General features: G+C 42.0%; 1 protein-coding gene across 1 annotated transcript in view; it reads left to right on the forward strand.

The window, feature by feature from the left end:
- VILL (villin like) overlaps window positions 1–15,099 on the forward strand; it is a 74,949-nt gene that overhangs the window by 44,361 nt on the left and 15,489 nt on the right. Inside the window, exons 9-14 of the mRNA XM_058183290.1 lie at window positions 897–995; window positions 2,639–2,792; window positions 5,199–5,299; window positions 7,470–7,607; window positions 11,141–11,299; window positions 12,493–12,672. Coding sequence (XP_058039273.1) covers window positions 897–995; window positions 2,639–2,792; window positions 5,199–5,299; window positions 7,470–7,607; window positions 11,141–11,299; window positions 12,493–12,672 — 831 coding nt within the window. The remainder of the gene's footprint in view (window positions 1–896; window positions 996–2,638; window positions 2,793–5,198; window positions 5,300–7,469; window positions 7,608–11,140; window positions 11,300–12,492; window positions 12,673–15,099) is intronic.

The raw sequence follows: 15,099 nt of genomic DNA on the forward strand, positions 1-15,099 counted from the left end.
TTTTGAGTGCCCCACAACAGGGACCTCTCAATGTAAAAAAGATCAGTTCCGATCTGGGAATCTTTGGTTGAAACCTTGTGTTATTTTTCTTCTCTTTCCTTCCCCTCCTTCCCCTTCCCCTTCTCTTTGTCTGTCTTCTTCTCCTTCTCCTCCTTGTCTATCTTCTTCTCCAACTTCTCATTGTCTATCTCCATCTCATTGTCCTTCTGGTCAATCTTCTTCTCCTTCCACTTTATCTTCTTCTTCTCTTCCTTGTCTCTCTCCTTCTTCTTCTCCTCTTTGTCTATCTCCTCCTCCTCTTCCTTGTGTCTATCTTCTTCTCCTCCTCCTTGTCTATCTTCTTCTCCTCCTCTTCCTCACTGTCTACCTCCTTCTCTTTGTCCTTCTGGTCAATCTTCTCCTTCTCCCACTTGTCTATCTTCTTCTCCTTCTCCTTCTCCTCCTTCTCCTTCTCTTTATCTATCTCCTCTTCCTTCTTCTCATTGTCTATCTATCTCCTTTTCCTCCTCCTCCTCCTCCTTAACTTCTCCTTCTCCTTGCCCATCTTCTCCTTCCCTGTTTTCTTCTACTCATTGTACTTCTACTCATTTTCTGTGCTCACTTTGTCTGTCTGTCTTCTCCTTATTGTCTATCTCCTTCTCCTCCTCTTTATCTATCTCCTCCTTTTCTTCTTTCTCCTCCTTGTCTATCTTTTTCTTCTTCTCCTTCTCCTCATTGTTTAACTTGTCCTCCTCCTTGTCCATTTTCTCCTTGTCTGTCTTCTTCTCCTTATTTGTCTGTCTCCTTCTCCTTGTCAATCTCCTCCTCCATGTTTATCTTCTCCTTTTCCTTGTCCGTCTTCTCCTTATTTCTTCGTGTCTCCCTTCTTCTTCCTTCTTCCCCTTCTCCTTCTCCAGGATTGTCACATTGTAGACCAGGGAGGTTTGAAAATTTATGTCTGGAGAGGAAAGGTGTCCAGCAAGGAAGAAAAAACTGCCGCTTTTAGTCGGGCCGTGGTAAGTGATGTGCTTAAATACTCTTAAGAAACATCTTAATATGTATTCTACATTGAAAAAAAAATTAGCATGTGAACCAGTAGAAATACGCAGGTGCATCAGATACGTGCAATTTGTCTGGGAGAGGATGAAAATAAACTTATGCTTCTAACATGATATTATTATTATTATTATTATTATTGTTATTGCTATTGCTATTGTTATTGTTATTATTATATAACATGGAGCACTGAATTTGGATTTCTGCTCATAAAAATATAGATTCTCTCCTAGGGGCCTACCTAGCAGGGTTGTGAGGAGGATAAGAGCGTAGAAAATATAGATAGTCTTTGACTTACGGCCACAATTGAGCCTAAAATTCTGTTGTAAGTTCGTTCGTTAAGTGAATTTTACGTTTTATGACCATTCTTGCCACATTTGTTAAGTGAATCGCTGCAGTTGTAAGGGGAGTAACACGGTCGTTCAGTGAATCTGGTTTCTCCATTGACTGTCACGAAAGGGGATCACATGGGACACAGCAGCGTTCATAAACATGAAGCAGTTGCCAAAAGTCAGAATTTTGATCACATGACCACAGGGATGCTGGAAAGGTCGTAACTGTGAAAAACGGTCATAAGTCACTTTTTTCAGTGTTGTAACTTTGAACGGTCACTAAAAAAAACCCATTGTACGTCGAGGACTAGCTATAAATTCAACCAATCAGCTGCAAATCAGGACTGCAAAGATAGTGAAGGAGAAGATTTCCTTAGATTTTTTTATTCCACCTTTCAACTTTATAAATAAAAACGCAGTACAGTTAATCCTCGACTTATAACAGTTCATTTAATGACTGATCAAAGTTACAACGGCCCTGGAAAAAGAGACTTATGACTATTTTTCATACTTGACGACCGAGATCAAAATTCAGACACTTGGCAACTGGCTCATATTTAGGACCGTCATGTGATTCCCTTTTGTGACCTTCTGACCATCTAAATCAATGGGGAAGCCAAATTCACTTAACAACCGTGTTACTAACTCAACATCTGCCGTGATTCACTTAACAACTGTGGCAAGAAAGGTCATAAAATGGAGCAGAATTCATTGAACAACTGCCTTGCATAGCAACTGAAATTTTGGGCTCAGTTGTGGTCATAAATTGAGGATTACCTGTAAATACCTGTAAACTTGGATTGCTAAAACTCTAACTCACTCTCTCTCTTCTCTCTTTTTCCTCTCTCTCTCTTTCTTCTTTCTCTCTCTCTTCTCTTTTTCTTCCCTCTTTTTTCTTTCTCTCTTTCTTCTCTCTTCTCTCTTTCCTCTGTTTTTTCTTTCTCTCTTCTCTCTTTTTCTTCCCTCTTTTTTCTTTCTCTCTTTCTTCTCTCTTCTCTCTCTTCCTCTCTTTTTCTTCTCTCTCTTTTCTTCTCTCTTCTTTCTCTCTTTCTTCTCTCTCTCTCCTTTCTTCTTTCTTCTCTCTTCTCTCTCTCTTCTCTTTTTCTTCTCTCTCTTTTCTCTCTCTCTCTTTTCTTTCTCTCTCTTTCTTCTCTCTCTCTCTTCTTTCTTTCTATTCTCTCCTCTCACTCTTCTCTCTCTCTCTCTTCTCTCTCTGTGTGTGACTCTGTGTGTGTGACTGTGTGTGTGCGCATGTGTTTAAATCTTCCTAGGGCTTCATCCAAGCCAAAGGTTACCCTCCGTCCACGAACATAGAAGTTGTAAATGATGGAGCAGAATCCGCCATGTTTAAACAACTTTTCCAGAAGTGGACAGACAAATACGCGACCCAAGGCCTTGGCAAAGCCTACGCTCTCGGAAAAACTGGTGAGATGGGGATGGGGCTCCTAACCCTCTCCGTACCCCACAGGTATTTTAATCCCCAAGAGGGGGAGAGAAGGGGATATTCTCCCAATGCCACATTTTTGCTCTAACAAATGTTGTTTTAACAAACATTTGCTCTAACATCCAGCCAATCTCGGATGATCTTGCAAAACCTAATCAGGGCCAGACCTAGTTAGCCTTAGGATGGGATGACCAAGAAATCCCACAGGCCAGGAGTCCCCAACCCCCTGGCTTTGGCCCAGGGGTGGGTTCTATTTACCTTTACTACCGGTTTTCAATGGAGCCCCGCGCACGCACGCACACTTCTGTGTAGAAGCTTCCTGATGACATCCGGGTCGGTGAGCAGAGCCTCCCGCCAGTTTTACTACCGGTTCTTGCAAATAGGTCTGAACCGGGGGCAATCCACCACTGCTTTGGCCTCTTACCAGGCCATGATCTATGAAAGAGGCTGGCCAATATGCACCTGTTTTTGTCCATCAGCAGCCTACGGAGCTGGCAACAGATTCAGACAGCAATGAGGCTGAGGTGGGGCCAGGGCCATCGGGAAGTGAGGTGCGGACTCCAGAGCCTCCAGAGACTGATAGCGGTGAGGCAGAGGAACAGGAGGAGCCTGTTCCTAATGCACGCATGAGAAGAGCTGCCAGAAGGCAAGAGCAGTTCAAGCAGAGAGGACAATTCGGGAATAAGGCCAGGAGATGATTGGCTTCTCCCATAAGGCTTAAAACAGACCAGCACTGGTGTTTCAGCTTGCCAGAAAACAACGTTGTAGCTGCGTCTTCTGCTTCATGTATGTCTTTGTTTTTGTGGCTTCTGGACGTTTGCCAGGAAGGGCCTTTGGCAGTTTGCCTAATTGGACTAAGGTTTATGAGATAACTGAGGAATTTGTGTTGGGAGGCATTTGTTTTACTTTGAGTTGAACGATGCTGGGAATGAAGTAATTCCCAACTGTTCGAATAAAGTTTGTTTTTCCACGGACTAAGTTTATTACTACCTACTTGGGCCTCAGTCACAACACACACATAGCTCCACTGGCATGAGTGGCTTCCCAAAGTCTTCTATTCTCTCTTGTGTGAGTGGAGCTGTGCGCACACGCACACACAAATGAATGTGTGCCAGTCCGCCACTCACGCAGCCCAGATTCCTTCTCTCTGTCCCCCCCACAAGCACGGTCACCAATCCACAAAGACTACTGGAGACTACTGACACAACGGTACACTCCACTGGGAAGCTGAAAAACAAAAACGTCGCAGAAAAGAACACGGCCACCTTCCCAATTTTTAAAGAGTCAACTCAGGAGAGAGAAACATCAAAGGAGCCATTTGGTGACACCCTGTAGAGCCTTAAGGAAGATGATGTTGACAGAAATAGGTGGATCCATTTCCAAAGTAAAAAGAAGAAAAACATGGTTATGTACAAAAGTAAGAAAAGGTGTAGATGATAGAGATAGAGCTAGCTAGACAGACAGACAGACAGACAGACAGACAGACAGACAGACAGATAGATAGATAGATAGATGATAGATAGATAGATAGATAGATAGATAGATAGATAGATAGATAGATAGATAGATAGATAGATAGATAGATAGATAGATAGATAGATAATAGACAGACACAGACAGACAGATAATAGATAATTAACAGATATATATATATATAGATGATAGATAGATAGATAATAGACAGGTAGATAGATAGATAGATAGATAGATAGATAGATAGATAGATAGATAGATAGATAGATAGATAGATAGATAGATAATAGACAGACACAGACAGACAGATAAAAGATAGATAATAAACAGATAGACAGATAGATAATAGATAGATAGGTCGATATACATAGATAGATAGATAATAGATAATAGAAAGATAGACAGACAGACAGACAGACAATAAATAATAGATAGATAGATAGATAGATAGATAGATAGATAGATAGATAGAAAGAAAGAAAGAAAGAAAGAAAGAAAGAAAGAAAGAAAGAAAGAAAGAAAGAAAGAAAGAATAACTTTATTGTCACTTTGAATGTACACTAATTGGCATACATTAAAATGAAATTTTGTTGCATACAGCTCTCAGGGTCACCACCTCCACTGTATGCTGTATAAACATGACAAAATAAAAAATACAAAAATAAATTCAAAGTTAAAATAAAATAATAAGTCAACTTCTTGTGGTGTTGACTTCTTCATTTGGTCTATATAGTAGGGCTATGGAGTAACACTCAAGGCCACAACAAGTAGATTTGTGCAGTGTTGTGCACAATTTGGCTAGGGTTCCCCTCCCCTTAAAACAATGCAGAAACTCAACTGCGAATACGTGTGTGTTATTGAAAATTTCCCAACAGGCTGCATTGTTGAAGTTGTTATTCTTGTCTTACGTGCAGCCAAAGTGGACCAAGCGAAATTTGACATCACTCAGTTGTACATGACCCCAGAAGTGGCCGCTGAAGAAAGAATGGCCGATGATGCCTCTGGAAAAGTTGAGGTGGGATATTTAAAGTCCTTGACTTACAACCATGGCAGCAGAATTTCTGTTGTTAAGCAAGGCCGTTGCTAAATGAATTGCACCCAATTTTATAACCTTTTTGGCCACAGTTGCTAAGCGAATCACTGCGATTTTTAAGTGAACCTTGAGATCTTTAAGTGAATCTGCTTTCCCTACAGTACGTGCGTAGGGACTGGTTATAAGTCCCATTTTTCAATGGGCAACAGTCTCTAAATGAATAGTCACTAAATGAAACATTGTAAGTCAAGAACTACTTATAATACTCTTTAGAAGCAACTGTGCTGTGCCATAAACTGAAAAAAATTGTGATCGTTTATTTAATAGGGGAATATGACTAACAAGAATAACAGAATAAAATAACAGTTGGAACCTGTGGCCTGTTATAATTAATTATGATTATAATTAATTATAATTAATTAATTGAAGGTTATAATTAACCTTCTGTATAAAATAAGCTTTTAAACAAAGAGATTCAGGATAGAGAATATTAATCTCTACAGAATACATTCTAAGTGATAGATAAGATAGGTCATATGAGCTGAAGGTAGTTCTCAGTTTAGTTCTACCTCTTAGAACTTCCGTTGCTAAGCAAGGCAGTTGTTATGTGAGTTACATCTGATTTTATGACCTTTTCTGCCACGGTTATTCAGTGAATCATATGGTTGTTAAATGAATCTGTCTTCTCCCCCTGATTTTGCTGGGAAAGTCACAAATGGTGATCAAGAAAAAAAAATGCTTTTAAAAGTAAAAAAAAAAAAAAGTTGGCCACATCCACCCAATCACATTACCCCCACACACACTAAGCCACGCCCACAGAACTGGTAGTAACAAATTTTACATTTCACCAGTGACTTAACTTCTAACGGGTTGGGCTGAGAAAGAGTAACGGGGCCCAAAATCGCTTAGCTGGCTTTCATGCCTAAGGCAAGACTAGAATTCACGTCTCCTAGTGATTGGCCCAAAGTCACCCAGCAGACTTTCACACCTAAGGTGAGATGAGAACTCACTGTCTCCGAGTGATCAGCCAGAATAGAACTGGAAGAGCTTCTTGGAGGTCTTCTAGTCAACTCCAATCCCCTGCTCAAGCAGAGACCCTAGACAATTTCAGGCAGGTGGCTCTCCAGGTTCTTCGGACGCTTTTATAGTAGATGACAATGCCTGACAGCCCCTTGGCAAGCTTTAGCTTGTTGTTCTAGCAGAGAATGAGAGAAAAATGGTCAACAAGCCCCATCGCAATAGTCTGTCTTAAAGATTATTTGGACAAACTGCTTTGGAATATGCAAAATGCCTCTTTAAAGCAGCCTGGTCGAGGACTGGCTCATTAAAGCAGCCACATGAATCAATAAATCAAAACAGAGCCTGAAAGGACCTTGGAGGTCTTCTAGTCCAACCCCCTGGTCAAGAAGGAGATTCTATACCATTTCAGACAAATGGTTGTCCAATCTCTTCTTAAAAACTTCCAGTGTTGGAGCATTCACAACTTCCGGAGGCAAGTTGTTCCACTGATTAATTGTTCTCACTGTCAGGAAATTTCTCCTTAGTTCTGAGTTGCTTCTCTCCTTGATTAGTTTCCACCCATTGCTTCTTGTCCTGCCTTCAGGGGCTTTGGAGAATAGCTTGACTCCCTCTTCTTTGGGGCAGCCCCTGAGATACTGGAAGACTGCTTTCATGTTTCCCCTAGTCCTTGTTTCTAGACTAGCCATACCCAATTCCTGCAACCGTTCTTTATATGTTTTTAATAAAGGAGAATATTTGTAGCTCAGAGTTGATATAAGGGGTCCCTGGTGCTCTTTGATCTTGCTTGTTTTCTTGCAGACGTAGCACAGGGGTCTAAGACTAGCATTGATGATGTTACCTCGTTTGAGTAATGAAATATCTGCGAGAAAACAAGCCAGCTCAGAGAGCACCAGGGACCCTTATATGTTTTTGTCGTCCTTCATATGATTTTGATCGGTTCAAAGCCACCCAGTTGGCTTTCATGACTAAGGTGGGACTAGAACTCATCATCCCTTGATGGTTGACCCAAAGTCACCCAGCCAGCTTTCGTGGCTAAGGTGCGACTAGGTCTCATGGTTTCTAAACTGGTGTCCTAACCACTAGACCAAACTGTCTCATGTTGTATGACTGCTGCATCTGGGGTTTTTTTCAGGTATGGCGGATTGAGAATCGGGAGATGGTCCCAGTTAATCCCAAGACTTATGGCCAGTTTTATGGGGGTGACTGTTACCTGGTCTTGTACACCTACACGAAGTCCGGTCGACCTCATTACATTATCTACATGTGGCAGGTAAGTAAAAAAAATAATTCCATAGTTGTGATTGTTGATAGACCTCAGTGATAGAAGAAGGGTTCTAGCCAGGGGCGGGTTTCAAAACCCGTCGCTACCGGTTTGCTCGTGGGTACGCATGTGCTTGCATGCGCACAATGCTTCTGCGCATGCACAGACGCATCCAGGCAGGTGGACAGAGCCTCCTGCCACAGTTGCTACCAGTGGTAGCAACCCACCACTGGTTCTAGCCCAGGTGATTTGTTAGTCTCCCATTTTTTTTTAGATGGTTATCAATCTTGGGAACAGCTTAAACCTGAGATCACAGGACCCAAGGCACTGGTGGAATCAAATTGGCTAATTCTTGATACCAACCAAGGCACATAATTATCTTCTTGCCAAAATACACCCATGTTTCTTTCTCCACTCATAAAATCATGCCTAGCTTGAATGAACAATACAAGATGAAGCCTTCCATTCCTTTTTGAAACCCCACAACTCTGTGTGTGTGTGTGTGTGTGTGTGTGTGTGTGTGATATGTTGACATTTGGGAGAGATTGAGAATAGAGAAAAGAAAGTTTAAAATCAACCCATGGAGTTCAGGACCACAAGATATGGCTAGTGATCAGGTGAGAATTGATACATTCATAACAGACAGGTCTAATCGACATCTATGAGTGTTGAGGACTCCATAATACCACCAAGTTAGGGGTAAAGTGCTTCCAGATCAGGGATGAAATGCTCCCGGTTCGGACCAGATTGGCCAAGCAATGGTAGCAATGGCGGTGGGTAGTTCAAAAAACTGATAGCAAAAATCCCTGCCCCACTCCCCATGCCCAGCTGAGCCACGCGATCGTTAGAGCCTTCTCTTTTTTTTTTTACTTTTAAAAGCATTTTTTTTAAAAAGTAAAAAGGCTGAAGCGTGCTTTTTGAAACCTGCCCAATGGGGTGGGGGGTTCATTTGAGAGAGAGAGAGAGAGAGAGAGAGGAAGGAAGGAAGGAAGGAAGGAAGGAAGGAAGGAAGGAAGGAAGGAAGGAAGGAAGGAAGGAAGGAAGGAAGGAAGGAAGGAAGAGGGAGGGAGGGAGGGAAAAGGAGAGGAAGGAAGGACTACAAACCTGGCACTAGACGCAGTTTCAGAGGATAAGCCAGGGCTGGAAGAGACCTGGAGGTCATCTAGTCCAACCCTGCTCCAGCAGGACATTGTTAGTGAGTTTCTGTCTTTTGATCCCTCAGTCACATAGCTACGCCCACCCAGTCACACGAGCCCCCACCACCACCAAGCCAAGCTGGGCCCACCAAGCCACGCCCACAGAACCGGTAGGAAAGAAATTTAGATTTCACCTCTGCTCCAGATGCTAGATGTAGAGGAACATTGGTGGGAAGGGAAGAAATGCCCTTTTTCATTTCCTAACTTCCAGAAGCATTTCAGAAGCATCTAGGTAGCCACTATGAGAAACAAAACGTTAGAACAGGACATCTCAAAGGTGCTTTTTAAAAAGACAACTGGACGTTGTTTTTCCTTGAAGACATTTCACTTCTCATGCAAGAATCTTCTTCAGAATGTCTTCAAGGAAATACACTTTTGGGACAACCGTGGCCTGGATGATGGAGAATTTCCATACACGTGTTGCCAAGCTATCCTTGAGTTCTTATTGGAAAGAGATTTAGAAGAGGCAAAATAAAATATTATAGTCTCCAATTTACATCACAATCTGCATCAGGATTTCAGTTGCTAAATAAATAATGTGGTTGTTAAGCAAGTCATCAGGTGACCAAACTCTATTTTTATGGTTGTTAAGCAAATCATTGCAGTCATTGAGAAAATTGCAAATTTATTTAGCAAATCTGGCTTCCTTCATTGCAGTCATTGAGAAAATTGCAAATTTATTTAGCAAATCTGGCTTCCCTCGTTGACTTTGCTTGTTGGAAGCCAGCGGTGGAGGTCACAAACTACGATCACATCATAAGTGTGAGCCGACTGCCCAAATCATGATCACACGTTATGTCCAAAAGATTGGGGCCAGGCGTTCAGTTCCAATTAAACTGATTTATTCCTCATGCCTGAATCAGGTCAGCTAATGCGGGACTGGCCTGATTTTTAAATTTTAAATTTAAATTTTAAACTTTTAATGGTAATTTTATTGGGTATTTTTATGGTCAATCGACGGTTTTAATTTGGCCTTTTATTGAATAAGTTTTTTAATTGTTATTTTAATATGTATATTAATTGTTTTAAATGGAGGCTGTACACCGCCCTGAGTCCTTCGGGAGAAGGGCGGTATAGAAGTTTGATAAATAAATAAATAAATAAATAAATAATGACTAGCACTATTTTAGCACTAAATAGAATAGAATAGAATAGAATAGAATAGAATAGAATAGAATAGAATAGAATAGAATAGAATAGAATTTTATTGGCCAAGTGTGATTGGACACACAAGGAATTTGTCTTGGTGCATATGCTCTCAGTGTACATAAAAGAAAAGATACGTTCATCAAGGTACAACATTTACAACACAATTGATGGTCAATATATCAATATAAATCATAAGGATTGCCAGCAACAAGTTATAGTCATACAGTCATAAGTGGAAAGAGATTGGCGATGGGAACTATGAAACGATTAATAGTAGTGCAGATTCAGTAAATAGTCTGACAGTGTTGAGGGAATTATTTGTTTAGCAGAGTGATGGCCTTCGGGAAAAAACTGTTCTTGTGTCTAGTTGTTCTGGTGTGCAGTGCTCTATAGCGTCATTTTGAGGGTAGGAGTTGAAACAGTTTATGTCCAGGATGCAAAGGGTCTGTAAATATTTTCACGGCCCTCTTCTTGATTCGTGCAGTATACAGGTCCTCAATGGTAGGCAGGTTGGTAGCAATTATTTTTTCTGCAGTTCTAATGCTCCTCTGAAGTCTGTGTCTTTCTTGTTGGGTTAGTGGAATTCAAAAGGGATTGGATTTATGGCAATTCTAGGATGATTCCTCTTTTGACTCCATCCCCAGTGCTCTACCACTATTCCTACATCACATGACCACCGAGGTGGTGCAATAGTCATAATTTTAAAGATGGGTTGTAAATAATTTTTTCAATGCTGTCGTAACTCCGTAAGGTCATTAAATAAATGACCCTAAGTTGAGAACTACTGTTTTTCTTCACACAGCACATAATTAACCTGTAGACTTGAGATAAGTTGATGGTCACCTGAAGGGATGACTTTAAAGGACAATCAGGTAAATTCAGAGCAGTCAGGTCTATGAGTTTTGAAGAGTTTGTGTTATCTCCAGTTTGGGGCAGCCTGTAACAGAGGACCAATAGGGGAAATGAAGAAGGTCTTCATAGGTCTTCTTTGGTTTGAAGGACCAAAGTTCTTCTCTTTGAGAGCAATGGAGCAACATCTACTTGGAGAAACTAAATGCTGGTCAGTCATGATTCAGCAGATCTTCTTATCTTCTTCTACGTGTTCCTGACAATCCTCATACTTTGGACCACTGACCATTTTTGCTCCTTCTTTGGATCTTGGAGATCAGAGATCCAATTTCACCTCTTCCTCCCTAGGGCCGCCGTGCTTCAGTGGATGAAATTACGGCTTGTGCTATCAACGCTGTGGAGCTGGACAAAAAATATGGAGATGAGCCTGTCCAGGTCCGAGTGACAATGGGGAAGGAACCCAGACATTTCCTCGCTATCTTCATGGGAAATTTGATCATTTATGAGGTACAAACGGGACCTTTGCAAGACCTTCATGTTATAGAAGATGAGTCTTTCCTTGCTTCTCTTTTCATCCCAGGTAGACTCATGTCTTCCAAAACATCTCAATGGCCCATCCTGTCATTACACAGATGTTGTACTGTTGTTGGGAATAGGGTGTCAGATCTTGTTTACTGCTTATTAATATTGGTGATACCAGTGCTCCTCAACCTTGTGGCTTGAAGCTATGCAGCTGTTGACCAGAATGGTCTCTTTTATGGATTTCATTTGCCCTGTAGGGTGGAATTCATCACAGTGATGGGGAACTATGGACCTTGTATGACTTGTGGACTTCAACTCCCAGAATACCTGAGCCTGCTCTGCATGGAATTCTGGGAGTTGAAACCCACAAGCCATAAAAGGGACTTAGTTTCCACCTCTGATCTACTACAATCCCATTTCCATCTCACTGGGGGGAAAAGCACCTGTGATGACCCGGGGCGTGACACAAAGGCAACACAGCCAGAGAACCGATATGAGTCCCTTTATGATCGCCAACTGTGCCCCCAATGTCCCTTTCAACTCTCCGGCCTGGAGAGAGCTCTTCCACCAACCTGTGATAGTCTTTGGCTGGCAATACTTCAGTCCCAAATGTTGTAAGGAGAAAACTTCTAACAAAAAATCCAATAAGGCAAGACAAGGTAATTAATCCGGCAGGGCAAGCAAAATAAGGAATTCCACAAGTAAAATAACACGGCAATAAATCAAGCCAGTTGGTAAGATGCAAGGATTCAAAGAAACACCAAATAAACTCAGCATTTGTTCCTGACAAACGCCCCTCCCATTTGCCTCTCCTTTTAAACTCCATCAACACCTGTGCCTTGTAAAGAGGGTCAGGTCCCTTCCCTCCCTCGTAAGCCACGCAACCCACGTTGCTCTCTTCTCTGTTCCTCCCTGTGCTGCCTAGTATGAGGAGTCTTCATCTGAACCCCCTCTCCCTTGTTCTACCTCTCCCCTGTTCTGCCCAGCCTGACTTTGCCCTTCCCCAGTTTCTTTCACAGCCAACGATCCACTCTCTCACTCTCTGTCAGCTGTTCCTCTTCCCCTTCAGATTCAGACTCCGACAGGGGCATGGCAGCATCATACAGCATCCATCTCTTTGGTGCTTCTAACATTTGGTTCTGGGTCATCAAGTTTCACCATCTGGTTGACTTTTTTAGGGAGGCATCAGTCATGGTCAGAAGACGGAACCTGAAGCAGCTATCCAGCTCTTCCAAGTGAGAGGTACCGATGAATTCAACACCAAAACGGTTGAGGTCCCAGCCCGAGCATCCTCTCTCAATTCCAATGATGTCTTTCTTCTCAAGACCAACCAAGTCTGTTACCTGTGGTGTGGAAAGGTAAATGGATTAACAGTGCTACACCTGCATTCCCTAGAGCAGGGGTCTGCAAACTTGGCTCTTTTAAGACTTGTAGACTTTAACTCTGGGAGTTGAAGTCCACAAGTCTTAAAAGAGCCAAGTTTGCAGACCCCTGCCCTAGAGAAATATATTTTTCCCCCTGTGGACAGATTAAAAAAATGTATTCCTCTTTTTCAAGAATGATACTAGCTGCAACAGGCTGTGTTGTTATCAAACGTATAATTATTAAAGTTGGCAAGGCTGTGGGTTAATTGATCTCATTACTGGATCTTGTTTGGCTTCCAGTAATTATGAAGATATTTGTACCTGCCCCACTGCGAAATATCAAAAACATGTGTGGCTATGGAAAATTAGTTTTTCAAGGTATCTGGCTCGTAACCAGCAAAGTGTTTTCTTTTGAAGCACCAGCTTTCTGCTTGCAAGGTGGCAGTCTCAGAAGGAAGAGGTACAGCCGTTCATTTTGTTACAATGGCAAAAAAACCTGACTTACGGCTGGTTTTCACACTTACGACCACTGCAGCATCCGTGTGATCAAAATTCATACGCTTGGCAATTGGCTCGTATTTATGACAGTGGCAGTTTCCCAGCACGCAAAGTCAATGGGGAAGCCAGGTTCACTTAACAACCGTGTTTACTAACCTAACCCCTGCAGTGATTCATTTAACAACGGTGGCAAGAAAGTTCGTAAAATGGGGGAAATTCACTTAACAACTGCCTCACTTAGCAACAGCAAATTTTGGGCTCAGTTGTAGTTGCAATTGTAGTTGGGTGGGGGGATGGTTTTGTGCTCTGACTAGATCCCACGCCTGCACAGATGAAGATTCGCTCTGCTTCCACGGCTCAGTTCCTAACTGGTAGGGACCGATACCAGTCTGTAGCCCTGGAGTTGGGGATCCCTGCATTAGAGAATAGAATAGAATAGAATAGAATAGATTTCTTTATTGGCCAAGTGTGAGTGGACACACAAGGAATTTGTCTTGGTGCAGATGCTCTCAGTGTACATAAAAGAAAAGATACGTTCATCAAGAATCATAAGGTACAACACTTAATCATAGTCATAGGGTACAAATAAGAAATCAGGAAACAATATCAATATAAATCGTAAGGATACAAGCAACAAAGTTAGTCTTACAGTCATAAATGGGAAGAGATTGGTGATGGGAACAATGAGAAGATTAATAGTAGTGCAGATTTAGTAAATAGTTTGACAGTGTTGAGAAAATTATTTGTTTAGCAGAGTAATGGCCTTCGGGGGAAAACTGTTCTTGTGTCTAGTTGTTCTGTTGTGCAGTGCTCTATAGCGTCGTTTTGAGGGTAGGAGTTGAAACAGTTTGTGTCCAGGATGTGAGGCGCCTATAAATATTTTCACAGCCCTCTTTTTGACTCGTGCAGTATACAGGTCCTCAATGGAAGGCAGGTTGGTAGCAATTATTTTTTCTGCAGTTCTAATGGTCCTCTGAAGTCCGTGTCTGTCTTGTTGGGTTGCAGAACCAAATCAGACAGTTATAGAGGTGCAGATGACAGATAACATTATAGGACAATGCTGAATAGGTTGATGATGTAAATTGGTAGGAAACTTGTCATATATGTTTATCTTTCTTGCATGGGGGAAAAGTGGTTTGAATTTTTGAAGGGCATGTTTAGAAGGTAAGCTACAGTTTTGCCTGTAAGCAGGGATGAAATTCAGCAGGTTCTGGAGAACCGTGGGCAGAAATTTTGAGTAGTTCGGAGAGCCGGCAAATACTACCTCTGGCTGGTCACAGAATGGGGTGAGAATGGAGATTTTGCAGTTTCCCCTGCCATGCCCACCAAGCTACACCATACCCACCAAGCCATGCCCATAGAACCGGTAGTAAAATAATTTGGATTTCACTACTGCCTGTAAGCCACCTCAAAGGGGTAAGAAATTATGCCACCAGCATTCTTTGTGTTGTTGAACGCATGTGTCAAATCCTCTAGCGCAGGGATCTGCAAACTTGGCTCTTTTAAGACTTGTGGACTTCAACTCCCAGAGTTCCTCAGCCAGCAAAGCAAAGCTGGCTGAGGAACTCTGGGAGATGTATGTATGTATGTATGTATGTATGTATGTATGTATGTATGTATGTATGTAGATCTTTGGTTATTTGGGTTTTCTCCCGCGTAAAATTGGAAGTGTCTTGGCGACATTTCGACGAAGTCTCATTTGTCATTTTCAGGCTGGTGTTTACAGCGTCGTGCTTCTAGGAGCTTCTCATTGCTCCTAGAAGCACGAAGCTGTAAACACCAGCCTGAAGATGACGAATGAGACTTCGTCGAAACGTCGCCAAGACACTTCCAATTTTACACAGGAGAAAACCCGAATAACCAAAGACCTACATACAAACACCCGGAACTAGGAATGGTCTTGGAAGGACTTGCTTTGAAGGA

This window comes from Ahaetulla prasina, chromosome 4, assembly GCF_028640845.1.
Source record: "Ahaetulla prasina isolate Xishuangbanna chromosome 4, ASM2864084v1, whole genome shotgun sequence".
Taxonomy (NCBI): Eukaryota; Metazoa; Chordata; class Lepidosauria; order Squamata; family Colubridae; genus Ahaetulla; species Ahaetulla prasina.